At 49.0% G+C, this 27,499-nt stretch overlaps 1 protein-coding gene across 4 annotated transcripts in view; it reads right to left on the bottom strand.

The window, feature by feature from the left end:
* Positions 1–27,499, bottom strand: part of LOC147724805 (uncharacterized) — a 76,526-nt gene that overhangs the window by 5,431 nt on the left and 43,596 nt on the right. For all 4 annotated transcript variants that reach the window (XM_086966307.1, XM_086966308.1, XM_086966309.1 and 1 more), the window contains one exon: positions 27,188–27,382. In XM_086966307.1, coding sequence (XP_086822433.1) covers positions 27,188–27,382 — 195 coding nt within the window. The remainder of the gene's footprint in view (positions 1–27,187; positions 27,383–27,499) is intronic.

Genomic DNA, 27,499 nt, shown 5'->3' with positions numbered 1-27,499 from the left:
ATACTCTGGTATGGGAGAGTTTGCTCCTTCAATGCTAAGATTTAGCTGGGAACTGGTAAGGTAATTTCGTGATTCCACAAAGAACACTTGCTCCTGTTCTGGGATCAGGAGAACTTGTCTAAGTTTATGGTGAAATCCAGCTAGTGAAGAGTTTTTTTTTTTTTAAACAAATTTTATTAAATTTCCTTCAGTCATCTTGCAGTCGTACAATTCAATCAGGGCCATCGCTTCGATGGGCCTATCCTCAGAATGCAAATCAGCAGTACTCAATATCCAGTATCTCTCGCCTAAATCCAGCTAGTGAAGAGTTAGGAACACTTTTCAAATGTTCTCTTTGCATTGATGCCACAAGCTTGCCAACCAGTCAGCATAACAAGGCTAAACCTGTTTACCCCTGCATCTGAGGGCGTGCGGCCCCTAAACCCAGGCACTTTGTGAAAAGCCTTGATGCAGACTTTATGCTGAAAGGTATCACTTTGACCTGATAATGTACCTTGCCCATGACAAATCTGAGATACCTCCTGTGTTCACGATTCAGTGGTATGTGCAGGTAAGCATCAGAGGTCGATTGTTGCCATACAGTCCCCTCTTTCCAGCAGCAGTATGATCTCCTGTAGTGTGTCCATCTTGAAACGCTTAGTTCTTTTGCACAAGTTTAGTTGTCTGATATCTAATACTGCCCTCAAGGACTGATCTGGCTTTGGTATGAGGAAGGAACAGGAGTAGCCCTTCATTTGAATTCATTTTGGGGGCCCCTTCTATGACTCCTTTTGACAGAAGTTCTCACTTGTTGCACATGGAGCAATTCCTTTTGTAGGAAGTCTTTTCCCTTGGTGGTAGAATGGGTGGCTTCTTGAGCAGCTGGATACATCATCCTTGCTCTGTAAGGTTCAGCATCCATGTCTGAGGTAACTGACCTCCATCTATGGAAGAATCCCTCTATTCTGTACCCAACTGGTGTTCTGTACCGGGGCTGAAGGTGGGAAACATCTTTGATGTGGACCCCGTAACCTTCAGGACTCTACAGGAAAATGGCTGGTGTAATGTTGCAGGGAATTGCCATTGTAGTTGTGTACCCTGGGACCTAGAGTGTTGTCTGAAAACTTCTCTCTACAGTTGTCCTTCAAAGCCACATGTCTGCTGGTCTCCTGCACATGTGGCAGCACTCTTGAAAAATCCCCCAAACTGATGGGCACCCACTGCCGTTGCCATTTTGTGGTGCTATTTTATTTGTTGTAAAGCCTCACCAGCACGGTCCTAAAAAGAGCGGCACATGTGAAAGGCATATTGGTGACTGAGGCATACACCTCAAACGTGACTAGCAGCTAGGTGTGCCTTTTCAGGGCTGTCTCCACGCACATTTGCCAACTCACCCCATCGGCTGCACTTAGGGCTGACTTGTATCAGGTGTTGGCAATGGGGTTTTCCCCACGCTTATTGTTTCGCCACCTTTTTATATTGGTCAGGAAGGTTCCTTGACCTTCTGCCACTGCTGTTGGTCATAGCAGATGAAGAGTGCAATGGAATGGACTATTCTCAAATGGTCAGCGGCCGCTAAAGGTATCTTCCTGCCCTCAATCTTCACACACTTGCACTCCTTGTTGGGGGTGGTCCTGTTGATATGGGGGCATTACCTCCCCTTCTTGTTTTGGTGACTATGATTTGAGTCCAATGCCACATTACCCTTAATGAAGATGGAGATTATGCAGGGCTTGTCTATACTTTTGACTTATGGAGTAACCATCTTCGAGAAGATGTTGTACTTCTATATTGGCATGAGTGTTTAGAGTAGAAATCAATTAAACTCTTCAAGGTGCATCCCATAGGTATCCGCAACACTCCTCACAAGTGAATTGTACAAAGCTGGGTCATCCAGCGGCAAGGTCCTTTAAGTGTAGGTATCAATGCCTTCCCCTGGGGAGTTGGCATTGTGGTCTTTGCAAGTCCTTCTGTGGTTCTCGATCCAGGTCAAATACGGTAACTCATGTTCTTCATGGGGTCAGGCGCAGTGGGAGGCTGGATGTCTGTCTGCTCTTACTCTAGCATTTACAGCTCAGATGGCTTTGTTCGAATCCGAAAACCCTTTAGCACCTCACTGAAATCCTCCTTCTGAAGGAGTGCAACCATTTCAACTTTGAGTCGAAAGCAAGAAACTGGTTCAGAGTGCTCGCTGTCGGTGGGGTTTCTCTTGTCAGTGGACAGCTATAGGTTATTAAGCTCTCCCTCAGTCCTGATCACCTTCCAGCATCGATTAAGGTCTGTAAAGCTTGCCTCTAGCAGGGTCTCTAGGTTTTGAAGACTGTGGCTCTAAGCATCTACTGTCCTTCGATCGCTTAGTGCATTTATGTCAAGGTGAGTTTAGTGGACTTCGAATCAGCACTTTGTCGATGCAAGTCAGTTACCTTTTGCCACTTCTTTGGGTTGGCGTACCTCAACTCCTTCCTTGAGGCCTCCAGTCTTTCAATGTCAAAGACCCTTTTTTCGAGGACTGATCCCGGTCCTTGAGACAGCTGGGTCTCTTTGGTGTTTCACTCTTAGCCAATGGCCAGGCCAGGCCAGAAATCTGCTTTCTCTCATATTCCATCATGAGATAATGCACCCACTCAATTTCTCACCTGTTTAGGTTTGGACTAACTCAGCACAGGCATCACACCCCTTGAGGCTGTGTTCCTTTAGAAGGCAGAGGTTGCAGAACCCATGGGATTTTTTTGAGCGAACATGTAGTAAGGTACTTGGCCCAACAACTGCACATTCTCAGACCTTATGGTCTTTTTCTTGGCAGCGCTTGAGTGTAAGACAGTTAGAGCCCTCCTCTATTTCAGTTTCCTGATAACCCTCTATGATCCAGTGTTGCTCGGTTCGCTCTCCTTCCTTTATCTGCTTTCCCTTGATTGGTGGATCCAACTCTAGATTCTTTTGGAGCTCGTCTACCCTGCATCAAGATCCAATAGGAGGAAAAAGTCATTTGAAGATGGTAAGTAACCATGCACAGAAATGTCTGGGGCATACGTGTGATATCACAGGGGTATGGACATGGCATCTAATTGTGGTGGACGATAACATCCACAGCTAAAAAAAAACAAAAAACTATTTCGAACCAAACCACAGCGTGTCCTTCGATAAAAGAATCACACTGGAAAAAGTAATGTTTTCCAGGATTATGTAGGAGAAAAAACAAATAAAAAAGGCAGCAGGACACTACAGGTATTAACGTCAACAGGTTCTGCAAGGTCAGAAGTCAATAGCGCTCCTGAATTCATAATAGCAGACTAACTCGGGATGTTTTCTGGCATGGGAGCCACCAGTGACATTCACCTGCCAGAGAACCCTGTATTTTGCTACCAAACTCAGTGTTTGGCTCTGCTGAGAAAGAGTTCACACAATGTGTACCTCTTTGTAGCATAGGTGACTAATGGCGCCATGCCCAGAACCAGGATACCACGATGTCCAGTGCACGTTTTCCCCAAAGTGCATGTGATACACGGCTGCCTCCTACCTCCCCTTTTTGAGTGCAAGGTAGAAACCGAAGTGTTTGAGTACAAGGAGTTAAGGGGTCACAAGTGGATGGGGGAGTGTGTCAGTCGTAAGATGGTGGGTTGCCACTGAAGACAGATAGAACATCCCTATTAATAGCTTTACCTCTTCATGTTCCTGCGTTGCTCAGTACTCCCCCGTTCCCCGTTCTTGTGTGGATACAATATATCAACACATGAAACAATGTAGCAGAAAGGACACCTTACATTTTAACCCACCTGTCTGAGCAGCATCCAACAAGTCAGCCAAATGCCAACAAAAAGTAAACACACATGGACACATGAAGAGGCCAAGGGCTCAGCAGCTTAAACAGCCTCCAAACTTTCGAGGACTGTCTAGAATGAATTCACATTCGAGGCCAGTATTACAGGAAGTCTGCATCATTACGGACCTCAATAATTAAAGCGATACAGGGCAGATTTAGCATGGAGCTGGACAGTAGACCAGAGGATGCACTAAAGTTAGGTTGCTTCATTTGCGCCAACATCTGCATTAATCGTATCAGTCAGCCTACATCTCACAAGTCAACCAAACCACACCTTAATCTTAGCAGGAACATGTGCACCGCGAATTGTGACAGGCAAGAGTCAGGTTGTTTCTGGTTTTGTTTGCTTTCATTTTCTGCCTGGACCTCAATTTATTACACATTGTTTATGTGACAACTGAACTGAACCCGAGACTAAAAATCACACAACTTTGAAGTCTCAAATTAATAACTTCTCAACCCTGCTACCTTGAGAATCCAAGCTGCCAAAAAGAAAAAAAAAAAAAAAGAAAAAAAAAAAAAAAGGCTGGTGGCGTTTCACTGACCTGCCCCCAAGTAGAAACATTTAGACCTTTATATTACAGGAATAACAGGCACTTTTTGTTACAAGTAATGCTGTGTAAGCCAGAGGCCTGCAAGTCCTGACAAACTGGTTTGACTGGCTGCGAGGCAGAAGGGACCAATATTGATCAGCAATCTAAGATTTGGATAAATCAAAATTGTTGGTTCACGCAGTAGTGCTCATTACTAGTACGGATACTAATCTGGAGCAGCGTAGTCGGGAGAGGTCTAATAGATTACATAGCTTTGTGTCTCTACAGTTATTTATTTTTTTACATTAGTTTGTTTTTCTGTTTTGCAAGCCATACAGATCAGTCAAGAACTAGTCTACGATTGCAACAAGCATTTACAATGCAATGGTCTCGGCATCATTAAAGGTAGAGCTATTGGCATTGCTCATGACATTTTTTTTTTAAATCATAAATAAATGGCATTGTCATTTACATTGCCAATAGCTTAATCGTTAAATAAATGGCATTGTCATTTACATTGCCAATAGCTTAATCGCTCGCAAATGCATGACCTATTGTATTTACATCCACACAGAGCCTCACACACAAAGCCACCCACACACACATACAGAGCCAACCACACAGAGCCACTCACACAGTCATTCACATAGAGCCCCCTACACAGAGCTACCCTCACACAGACAGAGCTACCCTCACACAGACAGAGCTACCCTCACACAGACAGAGCTACCCTCACACAGACAGAGCTACCCTCACACAGACAGCGCTACCCTCACACAGACAGCGCTACCCTCACACAGACAGAGCTACCCTCACACAGACAGAGCCACCCACACATAGAGCCACCTACAAAAAAAGCTATCCACACAGAGCCCCCCACACACACACACCCAGAGCCCCACACACACACACCCAGAGCCCCACACACACACACCCAGAGCCCCACACACACACACCCAGAGCCCCACACACACACACCCAGAGCCCCACACACACACACCCAGAGCCCCACACACACACACCCAGAGCCACATACACACACAGGGGAGCAAGCACAGCCAGGGGGCAGGGGAGCAAGCACAGCCAGGGGGCAGGGGAGCAAGCACAGCCAGGGGGCAGGGGAGCAAGCACAGCCAGGGGGCAGGGGAGCAAGCACAGCCAGGGGGCAGGGGAGCAAGCACAGCCAGGGGGCAGGGGAGCAAGCACAGCCAGGGGGCAGGGGAGCAAGCACAGCCAGGGGGCAGGGGAGCAAGCACAGCCAGGGGGCAGGGGAGCAAGCACAGCCAGGGGGCAGGGGAGCAAGCACAGCCAGGGGGCAGGGGAGCAAGCACAGCCAGGGGGCAGGGGAGCAAGCACAGCCAGGGGTCATAACGCAGCATAAGCCCTAACTATCATTATACCACCTTATCAAAAGAAAGTCAACGGGGGGGGGGGGCTGTGAGGAGCTCACGCACACAAAAGCAACGAGGGGTGGGTTGAGGAGCTCACACACGCAGAAGCCACGAGGGGGGAGGGCGGTGAGGAGCTTACGCACACAAGCAACGAGGGGGAGGGGGTGAGGAGCTCACCCACACAAGCAACGAGGGGGAGGGGGTGAGGAGCTCACCCACACAAGCAACAAGGGGGGAGAGGGGGTTGAGGAGCGCACGCAGAAGCCACGAGGGGGGTGAGGAGCTCACGCACACAAGCAACGAGGAAAGGGGGAGGGGGTGAGGAGCTCACGCACACAAGCAAAGAGGAGGGGAGGGGGGTGAGGAGCTCATGCACAAAAGCAACGAAGGCGGAGGGGGAGGGGGGAGGAGCTCACGCACACACAAGCAACGAGGGGGGGGGGGGGGAGTGGGGTGAGGAGCTCACGCACGCAGAAGCCACTTAAATGCAGCACTTATAGTTTCTTATTCATCCAGAAGATGATTTTCATCTCAATGCTTAATATATGCCTTTCACTCTGAAGTTATGATAAAGGCCCAAATGCTGTTATGACAATACCAGCCCAGTGTGCTGAGCAATAATTTTCACTGCATGTCCCTGAGAGGTGCACCTCTATGGCACAAAACATGTCATCGTTTAGCAACAGCCCTTACTAAGAGGCCTATAATTGTAGGAGCATGACCCTGCTCACTTTTGTGTGCCGATTTGAAGTGCGCAGTCAGAGAGCTTATGTTGCTGCACAAGACTTCAGATTCCAGTGTTCCTAATCTGTCACCTTTCAGGCACACCAAGAGTAAATGCAGCATATGAGCCTTGAGGGGAATCGTTAAACCTGCGCACTAAACAATCCCCCACATCCCCACCCACAAAGGCATCTGGGAGAGTGTGCAGTCAAACGCCTGCCTGGGTAATCAATGTAATAGCCTCTTATAGTTGGCTAACAATAAACATCTCTTATTCAGCATCAAGATGCCCCTTCGGGCTGAACGTGTAATTTACAAATGCACATGTTATATTATGATCAGGTAAGTCGCTTAAATCATGCGCTATTTGCCCTGGCCTAACCTGCAGTAATTACCACTGCCAATAACTCATAATCAATGGCTCAGATGACTGAAAGCTAGAAGTAATTTTCTAGGGTGTCAAGCTTATGCCACCAGCTTTACATTCAGCTCTTGGAAACATCTGCACGCTTAACTCAGCAAACTTCCCAGCATTCGAATTTGTGACCTGTAGGTTACACCCGTATCTCTGCAACAACCCACTGAGCAACCTTCAAGGATTCAAACCTGTACCCAGCAGATTGAACAGAGCACACTGCAGCAAAGCTATTTTACTATGATTGAAAGCTGTCACCTGCTGAATAAACAACTACTGCAAGTGTCCTAACCCTCTCAGCTATATTACCACCTGATGTATTGGGCCTTCAGATATAACCATTAAGACACCTCTGGGGATTAGCGTTCCTACTGCCAATTCCCCAATGGAAATAGGTCTTGCTACAACCATTGTATCAACATAACACCAGAACTAGCCTCCAGTATACATCTGCATTTCAATTCTTTGTCTGATAATCACATGCAGCTTCTTAACAAGTGGTAGGTACGTACATGTTATCTCTTATGCACTTACCACATCCTTACAGAAGGTTAAAGTGATGCAGATTTCTCTCCAGAAACGGATTTTAACTAAGTACTTCATTAGCTTCCCCATTTATATTTCAAACAAGTTATAAACATATCCATTATCAACAATTTAAAAAAGCGAAATATTCGTTCCTGGCATACTGCCAATATATCTAGACGATGCGAAGGTCACTGCTTTCAACTCATGGTGAAGCCAGCACAGAGCTTTTCATCCTTCTCAGGCTCATAAAATGAACGCCACTGAGGGGCGCATGCCCACGTATTAATGGATGTTGCTAATTCATATGGGCCGTGCTTAAGCTTCGGTATCAAAAGGTGGGAATCAAACAGTGGAATTCTCACAATTGCAATGCATTGTTCTACTTGGATTTTCCATGTGCTATATATTATGCATTGAGGTACGGATGTCAAGAAGAAACGTGCGACACAAAGTGTGGCATTCCTCAAGAAATTCAGCAGCGTTCTCTTCTTTTTGCATAGAATTCAGACAGCCATAATCATCTTGGTAAACATGTTAAATCAATCCTCGAGTTGCATTGTGGTGTTATCCCCAGTTATTCCTTCCTTGGCTAGCTAAACTTCCGCAGACCTCTGGAGAAGGCGCATTACCCCTGTGAGCTATCTCGGGGTCGCAGTGGTGATACTGCTGCCACGCTGCGGCAGGACAGTCTGGCGCACTTCCGGTTCCGGGAGGTGGATAACATCTTCACCCCCGAATGGCTTCATTTACAACAACAAGGAAAGGACAAACCCCAAACACACCAGCGGCACGCCTTACCTGTGACGTCAGTCTGTGCTTGTTTGGCGCTCTGGTCACAGGTTCGCTTCCTAACAGGGCAAACTAAACTTTCATCCTTCAGAGGTCTACAGTCAAGGGTATCAGTCTCTGCTTTTAAGGCGGTCTGCGACTTCTTAACACCCCTTAGTGCACTGTGGGTGTCAACACCCCTCAAGGTATTGATGCAAATGTCTACTACAGAACACCGTACAATACCGCGCACCTTGGTACAATAGCAGACCACACAATAAAATACAATTGGGTACTGTGCAACACAACACCCTCACCAAAAACTTCGAGTAGAACTAAACAAATCTGTCTGGGACAGCACAACACCATACAATAACATGCTCTGAGTACAGTACCTTGTCAGTACAATGCAGTGCAGGGCAGTACAACACCACACAATATCATACCTTGAGCACAGCACAACACCATACAATAACATACCTTGAGCACAGTACCTTGACAGTACAATGCAGTGCAGGCCAGCACAACACCATACAATAAAATGCCTTTGAGTTCAGTACTACGCAACACAACACAGTGTTACAGCACAGAGGGCATGACGTCCCTCGTAGGAATGCAGAGTAGTCGAGAAGCTCCGGTTGCCAGTGTCTGGACTGTGCGGGTGGCAGCCGGACCCTGCCCCTGTCCGGAAGCATCTCTCTCGGGGTCTGAAGAAGGCCCCTCCCCCACCTGACGCCACAGCCCTTGGAGAGACGCTTTTGTGGGGGTGTTGTGAATGGGGAACTTCCACCTCGTGACTAAGACGACACATTGTTTTATCCTTGATTTACTCCTGCCCGTGTCAGTGGGACGTTTCCAGGCTGGGGATGGGTTGGGAAAAGTTATGAGGTGTTCACAAAATGTCTATAGGAGCCTTCTCCTGACCACCCCCCCCCCCTGCTGCTGGACAGGAGTAAATCATTTCACGAGTGCAAAGCTGACTGGTCGCCTGGTAAGTAAGTGGAATCTGTGTGTTGAAATAGCCTTGTGATTAACTAATAACAGCGGAAGCCCGGTGGCTTCAGAGGACAGGGCTGCCCCTCTAGTTTAGTGCAAATTCAACTCCGAAGAAGCCGCACTCTAGCGCTAGGGCTTTACGGGCGCTTTAAGAGTACCTGAGCATCTAAAATAACGCTTCAGAAGCGCTGAAATGCGACTGTTTGTGATCACTCACGTAACAACGTACTTCGACAAACATCGCAACTTTTCAAACGCATTCAAAGTGCAACATATTCAAGTGCAAAAAAACAACACTAATTCTGTGCCAGTGCGTGCAAGCGCCAAAGCCCTCCTTGCACGCTTAGCACCAGTACAAATCATGCACGGTATGCAGGCCACTGAAGGGTGACACTGGTCTGTGCTATCGGGTACAGAGTGTAGCGCCTCGTGGGCTCCAAATGTGGCGCTATTTGTATCGTTCGCTTAAGAGAGAAAGGCTCATATTGTGCACGGCGGACAGGGGGGGGGGGGCGAACGGCGCACGGACAGCGGGAGGGGGGGCGGGAACGGCGCGCGTGCAGGGGCTGCCGATTCGATTCTCTCTCGCAAATAGAAAATGGGCACACAGAGACTGCCAGGTGGAGGAGGCTGCGACTTCTTGGGGCGGCTGTTGTTGAGAAAAGGCCTAAAGAAAAGCGCCGCCATTTTCAGATTCTGGGGCATGTTTTTTGCGCCCCGAGTGACAGACTACGTCACAGGGGTAAAGAATGCAAAAAATCACGCCCCCGAATCCGAAAAAGACGGAGCTTATTTGGAGGGACGGCTCTCTCCTCCAATGGCTGGCCTCCTTTTAGGAAGCCAGCCAATGAGGAGAGACGGGCGAGGGAGGCGGGTTCCAGATCCCTACTAAGTAACATACGACTCCTCCCGGAAGCTGGCAAGCCAGCATTTCCGGTCCTCGACCGAAAAAATGAGCTCTAGCAAATCGGTGGCCTAACCTAAACAATGGAAGCAAGGCAAGTCTCCTTTCAATACATGGTTTGTTTCACCCCGATTTCGCATTCCCTACTAACAAAAGCGGAAACTGCATGAGGAGGCATCCTCCATGTTTAATGTTTAATCTTACGAAGTGGAATAAGCAAGTGTCTGTGGGCCTAAAAAGAAATTACTCAGTTCACAAAAATAAGTAAAGCCAGAGAATAATTTAGGGGAAGTTAAATCGGACTGCGTTCTGCCACGGTACCAGCCTCGCAAGCATTCTTCAAAGAGGGCTACCTATACTGTTACAAACAGTGTCTCCTAAACAGGCTGTTAATTTCATCTGGGCACGCCACCCCAGGGGTATGTCAGTGTTAAGTTTCTCCAGGGAAAGTTTTTCGCTTCTGGGTGTCTTCAACATAATATACTTCCTTGTGGATTCCACTTATCCACATTACGCTCAAGGGCGGTCTCAACCATAGGGAACTGAGCACCCTGCATCACCTCACCCAACACCCCCTATATAGGGGTAACAAAACTGAACACTACCAACCATGTACTTGAAAGACCACCAAATCTAGGCAAACTGGAGTGCTTCAGAGCACCATGTAAAGGCTAAACTACAATACAGGTTATGTATAACTGCAAGTAAAGTGAAAAAGTAGTGTGTATTGGTGTTGGGGTGGGTGCCCTAAGACATTCGACAAAACAGGATGCCCTCGACGAAGGAATTCAGGGTTGAAGAAAGCCATAAGGGTGAAGGGTAATGAATTGTTCATGGGCAGGCTCGCCAAGTCGTGGCGTGGAAGAGACGCGCCCACAGGTGAAATTGTGAATTTCAAAACTTCACAAAATTCTGCTGGCACACAGCCCTAACAACAAGCTGGTTCTAGAACCTGGAAAGAGAATGGTTAAAAGCAAGGGGCTTTTTGTTAACAGCATACTGCCATTCTTTGGAGATTTGACCCCCAAGAAGCCACAATACCCAAAGACGCTCTAATCGTGTATTGTGTGGTGTGTGGTTCCGAGGCAGTAGCATCGCTTTTACTGTGGTACCATATCCAACTTGATAGGATGGGTCACAAGACCAGCAGTCCTGTAGTTTGGTATTTTCCCTCCAAGAACAGCTTGCAGCATCCAATGCATTGCTTAAAGCTCAAGAAAAGCATGCGTGGAAAAATAGCCATCTTTTAGCCAACTGGAAATTAAACAAACTGAAAAAAGATCCTTAAAGAGGGGGGGTGGGGGGGGGGGGGGGGGGAGAGAAGGCAGCAAAAACATAGTAAAGCTAAAAAAAAGGGGTGGGGAGATAAGTGCTGGAGATTCAAACTCCTTCATGCAGGTAAAAAAACATTCTACACAAACGATTGGGGATACTGAAAGGGTGGCATGAGGAGGGATGCTTTGATTTCATCAACCCAATATACAAGAATATTTTTTCATGACTCCGGTATTAACACCAACACAGGCCACCCAACTGAGAAAATAACCAGACCGTGAGAAGGGGTTGTGACCGGCAGAAACAAACAAGAAGCACTCACATAGGTTATCCGAAAATAAGTAAATAAGCATGACCGCCAACAGACTTTGCTTGCCATCTCCAGCCTAAGGTCTGGCCAAGAATCAGACCTACCCTCCATACTAACACAACCTTGCAAAACAGCCACCTCTGTCCACAGGGGAGTCCTCTGGTCTACGTTGTTGCTGCCAGTTACTCTTCGACCAGCTCAGTTGGAATGAACACAAAGGTTTCCCCCCTAATCCTGACCCACAAACTGGTGAGAAACCACCAAGATGCCTCAATACCCAGACAGATTATCCCCTTTTAATGGTCTATAAGTTTACTGAAAACATGCACCTTGCAACCACAAGTTCTTTTTTGCTGCCTGGGTCTTCGATTCAGGCTGTCTGAATCCAGTTTTGGCAAACTCATACCCAGGTTCACTATGGAGTCTAAGGCACCAATAGTTGGAAAAAGGTGGTTCTGAAACCAGGATTACTGAGGCTTCCATCATATACCACCGAATGCATAAAGTGTTGAACCGTAGATTTACTTGGTAGCGAAGGGTACTCTGGAGCCATTAGTGTCATTTTCTTCTCAAGATTCATAATAATCATTGTGCATTGCTCAAAGAAGATAACTGCTTATTCAAGTTAATTTACATTCTCCATTTCAGTCAGTAGCCCTCTAATGGATTCAAAAATATTCTCCATCCCCTTGATCCAGTTTCCAAACCGGTGTGCCTTCTTGCAAATCCGATATGGCCACCTGCCATAATCAGAGCCCCCTGCGAGAGAAAGGTTCCGATGAAGAGGAGGGTACTACCTGGTCTGTCTTAACTTACACGTACCTTGGGGACCACTGGGGAACAAAAAGTCAATCATCCCCTATTCCTGTATGTGCAGTGGGGGATACACCCAAGTGGTGTTTCATATTGGGAGTTGGTCACGCTGGCAACCCTAAAGCGACAGGCTCTGTATCACTCTACCAGACAAGTCTCCATGCTCTTCTGTGTCACTACCACTACCTTCAAGGGGCATCACCTGAAATTTGGCTCCAGACAGGAGCTGAGCTGTACTCCCTAAAGAACTCTTCTGCTTCTTCTGGATGTTAGCCGCTCAGCGGCCACCAAGATGGTGATTTAAGTCAGCTCATGGCCTTTTTGTACACCTTGCGAGTGCACCACGCTCATGAGGAGTGTCCCTGGGAGCATGAAGTCATCCCTTTGGTGCACTGTAGCCTTAGAAGAACAGTAGCCACCGTTTTGTATACCACCTCCTCCTGGTAGGTAGATGTATATCCATCCGAGAGGGGAACGATCCAAGCGAGAACTCAGACAGTGGTCATCTTGCACAACGTGCTCCCCCACCCCCCAATCATATGTGTGCAGCCCTAGAGACCCAGAGGCAACCAAGCACTGGCAAGGTTAATGATACCCTTTCAGCGTGTTGGGGTGCAAGCTCTATTAGGAATCCCAAGCCTAAAACATTGGGATTAGCACCTCAGAACCTTTAAACCCATCAGCTTGCGAGGTTTCCACAAATAAGGCATTGCATGACCAGCTTGGATGGCATTGCAGATCTGGCAATAATCTGTCAGGTTACCATATGAGGAGGTCAATTTTATTCGGAAATTTCAACAAATGGAGGACTGAGTGAATTTATCAAGCTGCATTAGCAAGAAAGAGCCAAGTCAAAACACACAAAAATGTACACTTCGGGCTTGGGAAAATACTTCTTAATATTAATGCAGTTATTAAGTCCTCTAGCCTACAGAATCTTGTCAGCAAGTCATTTGTAATGCAGACTTTCACTACTCAAACAAGTTTTTTTTTTAGCTCCAAACCATTTATTACGATTAGCAATAGTGGACCTGCTACAAAGGGCGCAAGTGCAAAGTGGTAGTAAGCTGAAAGGAGTTATTTCATTAAATGAGTAAAACTGGGATGTGATTTAAGTACATTTCAGTTCTTAGATTTACAAGAGCCGGTGGCAATGGGGCCAGAGAAAATTGTTCTTGTACCAAGGAGCGATGGAATGGATACTGAGGGAATGGCAATTTGCTTTACTGACTCGTGTACAGGCCGTTCGCCCTATTTTTAGAAATTAGGCTTCAGCTTGAATGAGATTTCAATTTTAAAGTTGGTCATGTCAGAGTATAGAATGGTAAATTAGCACGTGCTACAGACATCCGGGTGGCAGAGGGTGTCGATTCCCACACAAGTGAATGTGAAGCCCAGGATACTTCAGACCCATGGGACGCTAAATTTAGCAGAGCCACAAAAGTTAGGGCTGGGGAGTGAGTGCAGAGAGAAGCAAAGAGGCGATGTCAGGTGATGGCGAAGTCAACGCCGTCTATAAGGAATTTGAGGACTGGGAAAAATAATCTTTGAAGACTCAGATTTCCCCAAAAAATGTTAGTCTCATAACACTAGGTCAAGTGTTCTCTGGTTTACATCCGAAATTAGAGACTTAAAGAAACCAGGTAAAAGGATAGAAAGGAACTGGAGACGAAACTTTGATTTTGACAAAAAGGAAATGCTATCAGGGAAGCCAGGTTAACAGACATTGCTAGAATAATTACACAGTTCCCATAGGCCTCTAGGGACATCTACAGCATAGTGAATTATTTTCTGAAAACTAATATCACAGGGAGTGTCCCATTCCCTTCCAAAGAACGATGTGGACAGCTTGCCTGCTATTTTGTCAGTAAAGTCAGCCTTATTTATGACTCTCTAGGGGAATGCCTCAGATCAGGACACGGTCCCAATTACTCAGGGCGGCTATAATAGTCAGCTCAGACTGTCCCACCTTGTTCAAGTTTCCTAAAATAATAAAAAGACGTGATCGAAGAAATGACAAAGAGTCATCCGGGTTCCCAATTAGACCCTGCCCCTATTGACATTCTATCGAAAAGAGGTGGTGATAATCACCCTTGATCATTCTCTCCTTGGAAAAGAGCAAGGTTCCAGACTGCTGGACTAACGACCGCGTGTTTCCATTACAGAAGCAGCCCTCCTTAGATCCTGACAAGACCAAGAATTATAGACCCTTTTCTCGACTTCCTGGTGCAAATAAGATTCTAGAGAAGATGGTCAATAGTCAGTTGCCCAACTTCCTGAAATCTCATGATTTGCTACATCTATCCCAAACAGGATAGAGACAGCTCCCGTAGCAGCCACCGAAGATCTCAGGAGAATATTGGACCAAGGTTTTTCAGCTGCACTCAATCCTTTTGGATCGGAGCGCAGCCTTTGACACGGTTTCATTTGATTCTGCAAAGTAGGGTGGAGATGCTAAGAATCAAGGACAAAGCACTGAACTTGCTGGCCTGGAAAACAGAAGTTTCCAGGTCAGGCACGGACATAGTTTGTTGGAAATACACCAGCTTAAATGCAGAGTCCCCAGGACTCGACTTTGAGCCCCATTCTCCAACGTATACATGCGCCCCTTACTCGACATCATCTGTTCAGCAGGATTTGGGATGGTCTCATATGCAGACAACACTCCTATTGTCTTCTCCCTTGCTTCCAACATTAGACAAACTGATGCCAATTTGGTGGAATGCATGAAGACGGTATATACGTGGATGTACAATAGTCGCCTTAAATTTGACGGCAACAAGACAGAGGTTATGGTCAGAAATAATCCCTCTCTTCTGGATAATTTTTCATGGCCTTTGGCCATGACAGCACAGGCCAAGAAACTGGCGGGATTATGCTTTGGTCTGTTAAGAGTCCCCAGGAAGACCATCAAATATCTTCCCACTATATCCGCAGAATAGTGATTCAAGGACTCATCCCGTCATGTCTATGCTATAGTAATTCTCTCCATCTTGTGGGCCCTATGTACGTCACCAGAAAGCTACAGGTCATACAAAATGCTGCAGCCAAAGTCCTGCTGATTATTCCTAAATCGCATTCTGTATGACCAGTGCTGGTGATCCTTCATCGTTTGCCTGTGAGGAAGAGAATGGAGTTGAAGTCTCTCACATTTTAAGCAATTGAGCAACAAAGGATGGGGGGGTTGGTGGTGGGGGGGGGGGGGGGAAGATAAGCACACTAGGGTGACAGCTGGAAAACAAATGTAGCCTCGTGAAGTGTTTAAGACAAAAAAAAAACATAGTTCCTTAAAGGGGAGCAGTAGAAGGACAGAAGTAAATTGGAAATGCTCCATGGGAGGAACAGGCACAAGATGGACAAAGTGAGCCATCAAATAAGACAGTAACGCCAACCAACCAATGATAAGTACTAAAGGTTGGAAGCTCATCTATGTTTTAGGAAAGCCAATGGTGTGTCTTTCAGAACCCGACAGCTATGTCTTGTTGATTCAACTTAAAAAAAAAAAAAAGAAAATAAGTGTAAGAAAGCACTGTTAGATGTGTTGGCTCAAACAGCAGTATGATGGATCAGAGTGGAAAAATCAATTTAATGTTCAGACTACAAAAATGTCACATTATCCCACAATAGACAGGGACAACCAGCAAAATGACAAGGTGGTAACAACTCTGAATGGCTCAAATCTTCAATCGTTACAAACTCCCACAATGTTTCATGGATTAACAGCATTTCTCCACTACGGCAGGTTCAGGACACACCTATAGAAGATGCTTAATTTAGTATTCGTTCTTGCATCTTCTTGTTCTTACACTCTGGGACAAAGAGCACTAAATGGTACGATTTTACTCAGAGTCATACAAAGAGAATGATGTTCCATATCTCCGAGGGAGGAGGTCAGTCTTCATTCCATCAATCCCTGCTCAAATTGTGCTAGGTAACTGAAGCAAACTGGAAAGGTAAATGCTCAGTTTGGCAACCATTCTAGATCAGGACCACAATGAGAAGTTACTTCTTTGGCAATTACGAGGATAGGCAATGCTTGCAGTTGAGGAAAAAGCAGTTCCATGAACCTTGGTAATCACCGGGTGACCATTAGGAGTTGTAGGAAAGTGGAATTACGAGTATACAAATTAATTGCTCGGTCTGAGCAAGAATTGCAATTAATGAGTTTTGGGCCGATCACTCAAGTTTTCAGGTTTCATCAGCCGGTAGGGTGTGGCCAAGATGGCGGCGGAGTAGGACGCACTTTTCTGTCCTTCCGGCGCCGCTTTTCTAAAGCTTTGTATATCGCCCAGCAGGGTGTCTAGCAGCTGCCCGGGAGGCGTGGCGGGAGTGCTGGGATACGCCAGGGAGCAGTGCAGCGATTTTTACGGCCACCGGAGACTCTGACGGGGCCGCCAGGAGTTGCAGCCTGCATAGCCCCAGAGTCCCCGGAGTTGCGCGAGACCAGGGCGGAGTCTGAAGAGCGGCAGAGAGCGGAATCGGCGCTGCCGCGCCCTGCAGATACCAGCGGGAGTGAGCGCTGGCAGCCGCGACCCTGCCGCAGCATATTCCACGGCGGCGGAAGAAGTGGCGGACAGCGGAGGGACATTTCCCCCTCTATATCGGCCTGTGAATCGGCGGCCGGGACTGCGGCCTCACGAGCCTTGACGGGGGTCCGGTGCCACACAGGACGCCTGGGGAGCAGCTTGCGGACAGTGGGACTGGTGCTGGGCCTACAGTGACACAACGGAAGTCGGCGCCCGAGCTAGGTGAGCCACACCTGGGTCTGGAGGCATGAGGGGAGCGCTGCAGAAGGGAGCTGCAGCTGGTTGCATGGGGCCTTGTGTGAAGTAGTGTGGCTCACTGGTTAGAGGCGGCAGACCCGAGAGCAGAGGACGGCCCGGGACCAGGGTTCGATTCCCGGCGCGGCAGGTTTCTGGACCAGGGTCAGCGGACTCGATAATTCTCTCGCCTCGGTGCCCACTCTGATCAGCGATCACACTCGGCAACTCTGGGCATTAGCTTGCCTCATCTTCACTAACGGCCCCACCAGACCGCCGGGGATGCCTGGTCGCACCCTGGAGATACCCATTAAAGGGACCATCTCTCAGGGAAGCCAGGAAGGGTTTCGCAGCGGTCGAAGCGCCAGGACGCCTACGGGTAGCAGTGCGCTATATAAATGCCAACACATTTACATTTACATTTACATAGCCTGAGCTGGCGCTGGCAGTGGGGCGGCCGCCATTTTGAGGCCTACATCGCTCCACCTAGTCGGCCACAAGCGGAGCGGAGCAGCGTGGGCCCACGGCACCCAAAAGGCTCGGCGGGGGACTACTTTGATTGGCGGCACAGATACCGGGCCATCCAGCTGTGCAGTGGTTGGGTGAGTGGAGAGACAGCGGAGGACGGACACTGCAGCGCCTACCCATGCAGCATTGGCAGTAAGGGGACCTGCATTTTAGGGTCTACTTCTCCCTGCCCCTTGACCGCAAACGGAGCTGCACAGTGAGAGTCCACAGTACCCTGAGGACACGGTGATGGAGTGAGTGAGAGACGGGCGTGGACCATCCGTACCAACCGGAGTGCATCAGCAGGGTGCTCAGAGAGGCCCCGACGCCGAGCAGGGAGGCGACTGCACCAGCCGTTAACAGGGGGCTGGGACATGGCAGCACCCAGACTCAGAAAAGACAAGCCACCGAAGGACAATGGGCAGAAAGACATGCAACAGGCGGCGTCACCAGGCAATGGGAAATCCCCGCACCGCGACGACCCGGAGGGCCCAGCGACCAAGGCTTTCATGCTGGAACTTTTCGCAGCAATCAAAGACGACATCACGGAGCTGCGCTCCCAGCTTGTGTGGGACCTAAGGGAAGTGCGGCGAGATGTGGATGAGGTAGGGGAACGAGTCGCGACACTAGAAGACCATGACCTGGGTACCGCGGAGGATGTGCACAGGCAGCAGCAGGATGTCCTACGCCTCATGGAACAAAACCTGGACCTCCAGGCACATGCGGAAGACTTGGAGAACAGGTCTCGCCGAAATAACATACGGATACGGGCGGTGCCGTGGAAAAGGGAAGGAACAGATCTGCGAGAGTAGGTGGAAGTGCTTTCTCGATACATTCTGAATGACGCAGCACTGCAGGAGGTCAAGCTAGACAGGGTACACCGTGTCGGTCTGCAGCGCAGCCCCAAGGCCCCACCTCCGGGCATTCCGGTTTGTGTCCAGGACTTTCAGCTCAAAGAGAAAATCCTAAGGTTGGGGCAAGACCTCTCCCCCCTTAGAATTTCAAGACCATTGGCCCCCGTTATATCAGGATCTTGCGGCCTCCACCTTGGCCCAACGTAGGAGCTTCCGACCGGTCACTACCTTCCTCCGGGAGCAAGGGGTGCCCTATTCCTGGGGTCACCCATTCAGACTTATCTTTAAATGGAAATCAAAGCTCATCCAGATCCGGTCACTGGAAGCAGCCTGCGAACTCCTGGGGCTGGACCAAACTGGCGGCCCGCCTGACACTGAAGTTTTCCCCTTCCCGGCAACGACGCCGCTCCCAAGAAAGGCAGATGGTCGGCATACCAGAGACATCGCCGAGACTGGACCCCACGGTCACCCGACACGAAAGGGGGGCAGCTGTGGCTTCGGTGGCCCGTGTGACGGAGGCGACAACGGAAGCATGAGATCACTATTCTGAACATACACCCTTGGGCTCACTGGCTGGTGCCGGAGTGGTTCCAGGACACGATCCAGACAGATGTAGAGGGAGATTGGAGGAAGATCGCCTGTTCCATCTATGTGCGTCCTCCCCACCTATTCACCAATCACCTTCGGATGATGGACAATAAGTAGGTTTCGAATTGTTGGATTTACTGTGTTCTTTTTCTTCCTCTTCTTTTTTAGGTCTCGCGAGAATTCAAGTGCTCAAAATCCTCGTGAAACCACGGGCTTTTTGCTGCGGTCTTCGAGTTCACGTGGCCACAGGCACGCACTTTTGGGCCATAAACTTGCATTTCTCCTCCCCCTCCCCCAGGCCGTAGCAGCACTCCTCCCACACCTTTGAAGTGAAGCTTAGCTTCACTTCAAAGGCCCCTGCTGCTTCACACCGTGTCGCATTTCTCCTCCCCCCTCCCCTGCCTTCCCTCCGTCTTGTTTGGGAAGAGGAAGTTAGTCCAAATAGTAATTTCTGTACCTTTGAGACAGTGTACCCGTTTTTAAAAACATCGCACCTCTACTAGCACATTCCTATGCCATGTAGTTTATACTTTTGGACCACTCTTACACCGGAGCTTCATGGTGCAGACTTGTAACACAACAGCAATTAAAAAGAAAACTAAAATTGTAATTTAAACCATCCATGTCACCAATGTTCAAAAACGGAGCTTGGCTTCTTCTCTCTCGAGTTTTCAGAAATAGTCCTGTTTTAAGCTCTGGCCTCTTGAGCCACTGTCCCCTTAAACTATGTTTAACAGGGTGCACCCTCGTCCCCATTTTCTTTTTGAACTCCTGCTTTGTTCATTTTCTATACCTTTTCTAAAGGCACGCTTTTTGTAAATTGCCTCAATTCTAGGTTATGCAAGTGTGTGTCCTTTTAAATGTTTGCTGCGCACTATTGTTTTGTACTGACCATAGCTATATACGGTGTCCTGGTGGATTAAATAGATTGGAATACCAACTACTGCTCAAACGTGAACCGTATGTACAGGATAGCAAACCGTGTAAATGAACCTCAACATACGGTCCGTTCGCACTGCGGATCAATGCCGGTTCAAAGTAAATCGTTTATGGTGATATTAATTTGGGCTTTTACAGAGGACTGGCCTTGACATAAGGGCGCAACAAAAGGTGGTGGTAGCAAGAAGTAAAGTGTCCCAGAGACAGTCAAACAGGGAGCCAAGACCACGGCCCTACTGGCCTTCCAGAGGGCACAGCGTTTCGAGCCCTCTCCCAATTTCAGCTTATACTAGCAGCCTGTGCCCTCCACGTGGCTGTACAGCAATGAAATGGCGAACAGTGTAATTATTAATATTACCCATGAATACTGCGCCTCTATCAGTCTGTTACGTACGGACTTACATGGCTGCGACGTCCGGTGGTTACTGTGATGTGATTACAGAGGCCCGCCGCATCCCTTAGGCCAGCTCCGGACAGGAGCCCACGGGTGGGGGTCACAGGCAGCGAGCGTACCAGCCTGGGCGCAGGGCACGGTGCCCGCTTTTTGCAGGAGCATGGTCGGCTCCACCTGCATTGCAGTAGCTGTCAGCCGGGTGCCCAGCCCCCTTTCCTGGCTGTGTTCGCCGAGCGGCGGCTGCTCACCGCAGAGCGGGAGGGGCAGGAGGACTGGCAGGCGTGCAGCTTTCCAGCAGCAGAGCTCGTTCCTTCGAGGCGCTCGGTATCAGTTTCATCCTTCCTTCACGCGTCCCTTTCACACCGATAGTTTGGGGGTGCTGTGCACGTGACTAGTCATTCATTCATCATTCTTCGACATCTGCGTTCTTTTAGCGTCAATCATTTATTTGACGACCTGTCCCTGCGAGCCAACGGTTCACTCCGCCCTACGTGTGTGAACACGATTAATCCGCTCATTCATTCGTTACCACCTCAGTATTTTCAAACGGTTCTGAATCATGCCACTGAAAAAAAAATGAATAAAAATGAGGTGACCAGACGTTCCGGATTTCACAAGATTATCCAGGTGTCCCGAAGCTGTTCTTAATTTTAAATACATGTCCCGTTTTTTTGTGACTAAGGGCCAGGTCAGAATTACAATTCACAGGTATGCTTTACTTTTACAAGGTCCTCTGAAGTCTGAAATAATTCCAGTAATTTATCTGTCTGTCAGGCAGCACACAAGGAAGTCGGCTGCATGCTTCGAGAGGGAGGATGGAGGACACAAACTTGCAAGGCCATTCAAACAAGCACGGGCGTTGCAAATAGGTCTCCCAGTAGGAAAGTTGGAGCTATTGGTTTTGTAAATGACAAAGCCCTTTATGTTTTTAAAATGAAAACAAAAATAAAAAAGGCATTGTTATTTGCAATTGTTATAGCTCCAACTTTCCTACTGCGAGACCTATTGGCAACGCCAGTGCTTGTCTTTCTTTCTTGGGGTTCTGTTGGGGAGGGGGGGGTGGGGGGGGGGCAGGTTCCAGGTCTGGCGATATGTTTGCTAGCGTGCGTGGTGACTCCCATTAATGCAGGTAGAGCAGGGGGCCCTGGCCCCCGTGAATTGTCTCATGACCCCGACTGAGTTACGGGTCCTCACACTAAATGTGCGAGGGCTTAACCCGGTGAAACGAAAGGCGATACTCTCCCTTCTGGAGGCCTCCAAAACGGACATCTGTCTCCTGCAGGAAACTCATCTTTTGCAAAAGGACTGCTCTAGGATGAGGCCCGCTGCTTCCCACACCAATTCTACTCCTCCTCCCCTACTAAAACGGCCGGAGTGGCGATTTTGGTGGCCCAACGGTTCAAGGGGAAAGTGTTGCAGAAGGGAGCGTTACTGATAGGGAGGCTGCTTGCATATAGATTCTCCCTGGGGGGGTCCACCTTCACGTTGTGCTCCATTTATGCGCCAAACGAAGGCCAAGAGAAGTTCCTCAATACAGCCCTCACAGAGATCGCCACATCACCTGACTGCCATATCCTGGTGGGGGGGAGACTTGAACTTAGTGATGGACACTCTGCAGGACAGGTCGGGGAAAAGATACTCACAGACTGGAGCACTTTCAGCAGAGGGGGTGGCCAGATTGGGAGATATGGGGCTTGTGGACCTATGGCGTAGCCTTCATCCAGGCGAGAAGGGATACACATTACTCGCACACTCACAAAACCTATGCCCACCTCGACCACTTCTTGGTTTCCGCCCCTTTGCGTGTGCTTGCCATGGAAGCGGAGATTGGTCAGACAGGGACGCAGCTTCACTCACCCGTGTTAGCGGTGTTGGCCCTTCCCCTAACATCCCGCACACCTCGCACCTGGAAACTGCGTGACACTCCTGCACCGGGCTGAGGTGGTGGAAAAGCTTAAGGGGACTATTAGCGATTACTTAACACATAACACTACTGACACTTCATTGGCCACTCCCTGGGCGGCGCTCAAGGCAGTCCTTCGGGGGGAATTGATAGCGTATCCGCTGCTGAGAACTCGGAGCGAGCGCTCAAGCGAGAAGAGCGGTCACAGAAAAAACGCGCGAGCTTGAATGCATGCATCAACGTACGGGGGCCCCAAGGGTATGGAGACAGTTGCAACAGCAATTGGCAGCGTTAGACCAGGACCGGGCAGAATACGCCGCACTGAGGGTGCGACACCTATACTACACAGGGGGGGACCAGTGTGGGAGGCTGCTGGGGCGGGCCCTGAGGGAGGTACAGCAGCGCCAAGCGGTTCAGGAGATTAATACACAAGATCGGGGGGTGTTTACAGTAGACGCGGACATTGCCGCAGCCTTCAGCGATTTTTACACTTCCCCTATATTCAGGGTCTCCCTTGGACCCGACGGAAGGCGCGAGCTTCCTGGAGGCCATTCCCCTTCCGTCCCTGACCTCCGAGCAGGCAGAATCCCTAGATCGGCCGATACGACCGGAAGAGGTCATTGCAGCCAATCTCATGCCTCAAATTAGCCAAAGCTCCTGGACCGGACGGATTTTCCGGAATTTTGTATAAGACGTTCTGCGTGCAGGTGGTGCCGTTGCGGACCGCTCTTTTCAATTCTTTTGCGGAGTCTGGGGCAATACCGAGGGTTCTGCTGGACGCTACCATTTCCGTCATTCCCAAACCGGGGAAGGACCGTACGCGATGCGAGGTCTACAGGCCTATTTCTTTACTAAATGTGGACCTCAAACTCTACACTAGTATCCTGGCGACCCGGCTGGAGCCGCTCATGCCTTGCCTGATTGATCCGGACCAAGCGGGCTTCATCCCGGCACGCCAGACAGACAATACAAAAAGGGCGTTGCACCTTATAGAGAAGGCCACCAGGACAGCAGGAGAATATATGTTTCTGGCGTTAGACGCCGAGAAAGCTTTTGACCGCGTTCATTGGCCTTACCTGGAGCAAGTGCTGGTCAAAGAGGGGCTGGGCGTTAAATTTCGCACATGGCTCTTAACTGTTACTCGTTTCCCACAGCGACGGTCAAAGTCAACGGACATTTCTCGCCTAGTTTTTCAATCGAGCAGGGCACGAGGCAAGGGTGCCCCCTGTCGCCCCTACTCTTTGCCTTATACATGGAGCCGCTGGCCCAGAGGCTGCGGCTCGACCCAGAGGTGCGTGGCATTAAAATCGGGGCCTACACACATATCAGCCTTTATGCAGATGACATTCTCCTGTCACTCTCCTCCCCAAAAACTTCTCTACCTGCTTGCATGGAAGGCCTCGATGCCTTCGCTAGAGTTTCGGGCTTTAAAGTCAATATGACCAAGTCAGAAGCGTTGGATCCCTCCTTAGACGCACACACTCTCGCTTGCCTTCAGACTAGCTTTCCATTCCGGTGGTCACAATCGGCAGTCCCCTATCTGGGAATCCAACTCTCCCCTACATTGCAGGACAGCGTCCGGGTCAACTATACACGACTGAGCGCCCTTATTCGCAAAGAGCTGAACCGCTGGAAACATCTGCCGATGTCGTGGTTGGGTATGGTAGCAGCCGTCAAGATGACAGTTCTGCCCCAAACTCCTTATTTATTCCGGGCCATCCCTCTTCGGCCCCGCCAGACACAATCCGAACTGGCGCACTTCGTTTGGAATGGCAGAAAACTAGACTGAAACTCAGACTAGCTATGCTGCCACCCGAAGAGGGAGTTGTGGGACTGCCGGACCTCCTCTTGTATTATCAAGTGACGCAACTGAGAACCCTGGTCGAATGGAGCCGGTGGGAGACGGAGAAACAGTGGCTGTTTCAAGATCAAGCCATAGCGGGCCGTCCACTCCAGGAGATTCCCTTTCTCCGTAAACAGCACAGACCCCCTAATCTTTATGCCTCCTTCATTACAAGAGTGCCACTGGAGGTGTGGGATAGCACCAATGTTAAACATGAGTTGACCACTTTCCCATCCCCACTTACACCCTTACTGGAGAATCCAGACTCTCCCCCGGACCGGACATAGTCGCTTACGAGCGGTGGCGCCCGGGGGCTGTAGAGTCCTGTTCCACATGCACAATACCGATGAGGTCATTCCTTTCGAAACGTTTAAGCAGGACTATGGCCTGCCGGTGACAGAACATCTCAGTTATCTACAAGCGCGGCACTGGGCTCTTAGGTGACGGCAGCCAGGCGATTGCGACCCTACGAATACTGGCTGATCATGAAAAAAACTGATAAACATCTTATCTCGGACCTCTACTGCATGCTGTTAGACCGCTACTCCTTTGTCTATAACTCCGGTAGAGCCCGTTGGGAAAGAGAACTAGGACGCACGCTCAGCGCCAAAGAATGGGATGGTATATATTACCGCGCGCATCATTCCGCCTATCACATGGGCTTAACCGACACACTCACCAAAATAGTCACCTATTGGTACTACACACCGGTGCGCCTGCACGAAATGGATCACAACAGGGAGGCGACATGCTGGCGCGGCTGTGGGGAAGCGGGGTCCTTGGTGCATCTCCTCTGGGACTGTGTACGCCTTCAGGGATACTGGAAGTCTGTCTTAGGTGAGGTCGATGCTCATTTTGACACAGAAATCCCGAGATTCCCAGCATATGTGTTACTGGGCCTTTTTAACCCCATCACGTACCCTCTGAGGTAGCGGAGGGGCAGACGGATTACCATCGCCATTGGATCCGCATTGCAGAACATCTTGGCCCTTTGGCGTACCACACATGTTCCTTCCTTCCAGGGGTGGCTTTCGCGACTGTGGGCAGTGTTGGGTATGGAGAAATTGTCACTGATCAAAGCAGGGGAGGGGGCAGAGTACGTGGAGCTGTGGCAACCATTCCTGTCCATCCTAGCCACGGAGTTCAGAGAAGTCACGTGCCCTAGGTACTTACGCCTCCTACAACTATCGCACACGGAGACCTGCTGAATTGGGGAGGGGAGGGCTCACTACTATAGAGTAAGAATCGGACCTGGACCTGGGGTGGGGGGGGGGGGGGGGGGGGGGGGGGAGCGGGAAAGGTGTGGGGGGGGGGGAGCGGGAAAGGTGGGGATGGGGTTCAGGTGGGGATGGGGTCATATGGCCACGTTCCTTATTCCGTGTTAGTAACGCTAGTGGTACACAGAGTGGAGAACACCTGCTGGAGCCATGCAAAGCACTTACAGAACACCTGAATTATGCATGCTCTACCCCACATCACGTAGTCTGGTTGGTTGGTGGGGAGGGCGATGGGTGCGGGGACTGAGATTGCAGCTGAGGTGCATTTACTTCCTGTTACCTCGCATGCTGATAGAATATCGCTCCGAATGTTCCGTCCACCCTTTCCCTCTCCAATTTAAGACGCGGCCGGCCCCTTGGGGTTGTAGGCGGCATGCTGTGTTTAATAATTATTGTACCACCAGTCTTGAAATGGCATATACGGACGTACGTAGTTGAGCCGGCCCGTTGGGTTGTAGGCGTGCCTTGTTCTGTTTTTTCTGACTGTTCTTTTCTAATTAACAGATTTAATACTAAAGTTGTAGGTACCCACACTCGCTCATCGTGTGTAATGCCAAATTCAAATACATTCAACAACCACACAGAGCATTTTCAGCTTCTGACAAAAGTAATAATATATTCCCAGGTGCCGACTAATCATGCCACCGCATCTTGACTGATCTCCAACACATGCTGTGGGGTTGCTGTCCCTGATTGATTACTGGTCTGAAGACACCCAATGTCCAGCTAAAGTCATAAGCCAATGTGGCTTGAAATGCCTTGAGATTTACACTTTCGGCATTTTCAAACACACTAAAAGCAACAGAACTGATGCAAGTTTCATTGGCTTGGCCTTTTTTCTTACCAGGAAGGCCAGAACAAGAAAATGGAAAACTATCATCCTCCACATTTACTGCTTGGTGCCTGTCCACTTTACAGAAGGCTGAAGCAGAGAGCAGCGCGCCCTGCGGGTAGAGGAAATTAGAACCCAGAGAACATTTCAGATCTCCAACAAGTGGGATGAAATGCTACAAGGCCACTGTAAACATCGGGAGCACCACTAATTGCCTCGGAGCATGGCTATCTCCTGCCTTTGCAAGATGTGGGCGATACAAGTCCAACCTAGCACCTGAAGCCAGCGCAGATATACGTATCGCAAGTGCTTATGGTTCTCAAGCGCGATCTGTCGCACCCGGCAAGCCCCATACATAGAACTTGCAATGCCTCAAATGTATTTATTTTGCATCATGCTTCCTCACGTGCTGCAATTAGTTTATGCAAATAGTTTATTTTAGTTAACCTGTTGAGCGCCTTGTACTGGCACAGTGTTATTGTTCTGTGATGCACGCCTCGTCACATGCACATTAAAAATGTTTTAAAGTTACTAAATATATCCGCTTAAACCGGATAACTGCATGGCATATTTTCATGAACAGAATGCCTTTTGTTACGACTTTGAAACCGTAAAATATATCAAAATGCTTATGAAGATAATTATAGAAAATGATGTACACCTAGGACCACAGTGGTACATAATTAACACCTTGACATGAATATTCACCTTGGGGAATGGCTTTCTGCTCTTCTAAAACAAAACAATCTGGCTGAGACTGCAAAGCTCCTTCCCTGCTGCATTTTTTGAAAAGCTTGTATTCTAGAACCAATTCGGAGGCTGACTGGGCACTTACGTAATCTTCAAACTTGGTGATTTCCTCCTCCAGGATGTCTGTTCCAACCTTGTCGTCCTCCACCACACACTGGATCTGGAGCTTCTTAATGCCGTAACCAACCGGAACCAGTTTGGAGGAGCCCCACAGCAGGCCGTCCATCTGAACCGTCCTCACGCACTCCTCCAGCTTCGCCATGTCCGTTTCATCATCCCACTTAAGACAAGAAATGAAAAAAAAAACTTAGCAAGACAGCATGGTGCCCGCGAAACACATACAAACTCATGTAGCACTGAAAGGACATCCCTCGTTATAGAGGTTATATTAAGTCAT

Source organism: Lissotriton vulgaris, chromosome 4_1, assembly GCF_964263255.1.
Source record: "Lissotriton vulgaris chromosome 4_1, aLisVul1.2, whole genome shotgun sequence".
NCBI classification, from domain to species: Eukaryota; Metazoa; Chordata; class Amphibia; order Caudata; family Salamandridae; genus Lissotriton; species Lissotriton vulgaris.
This window is presented reverse-complemented; position numbering and strand designations above follow the sequence as displayed.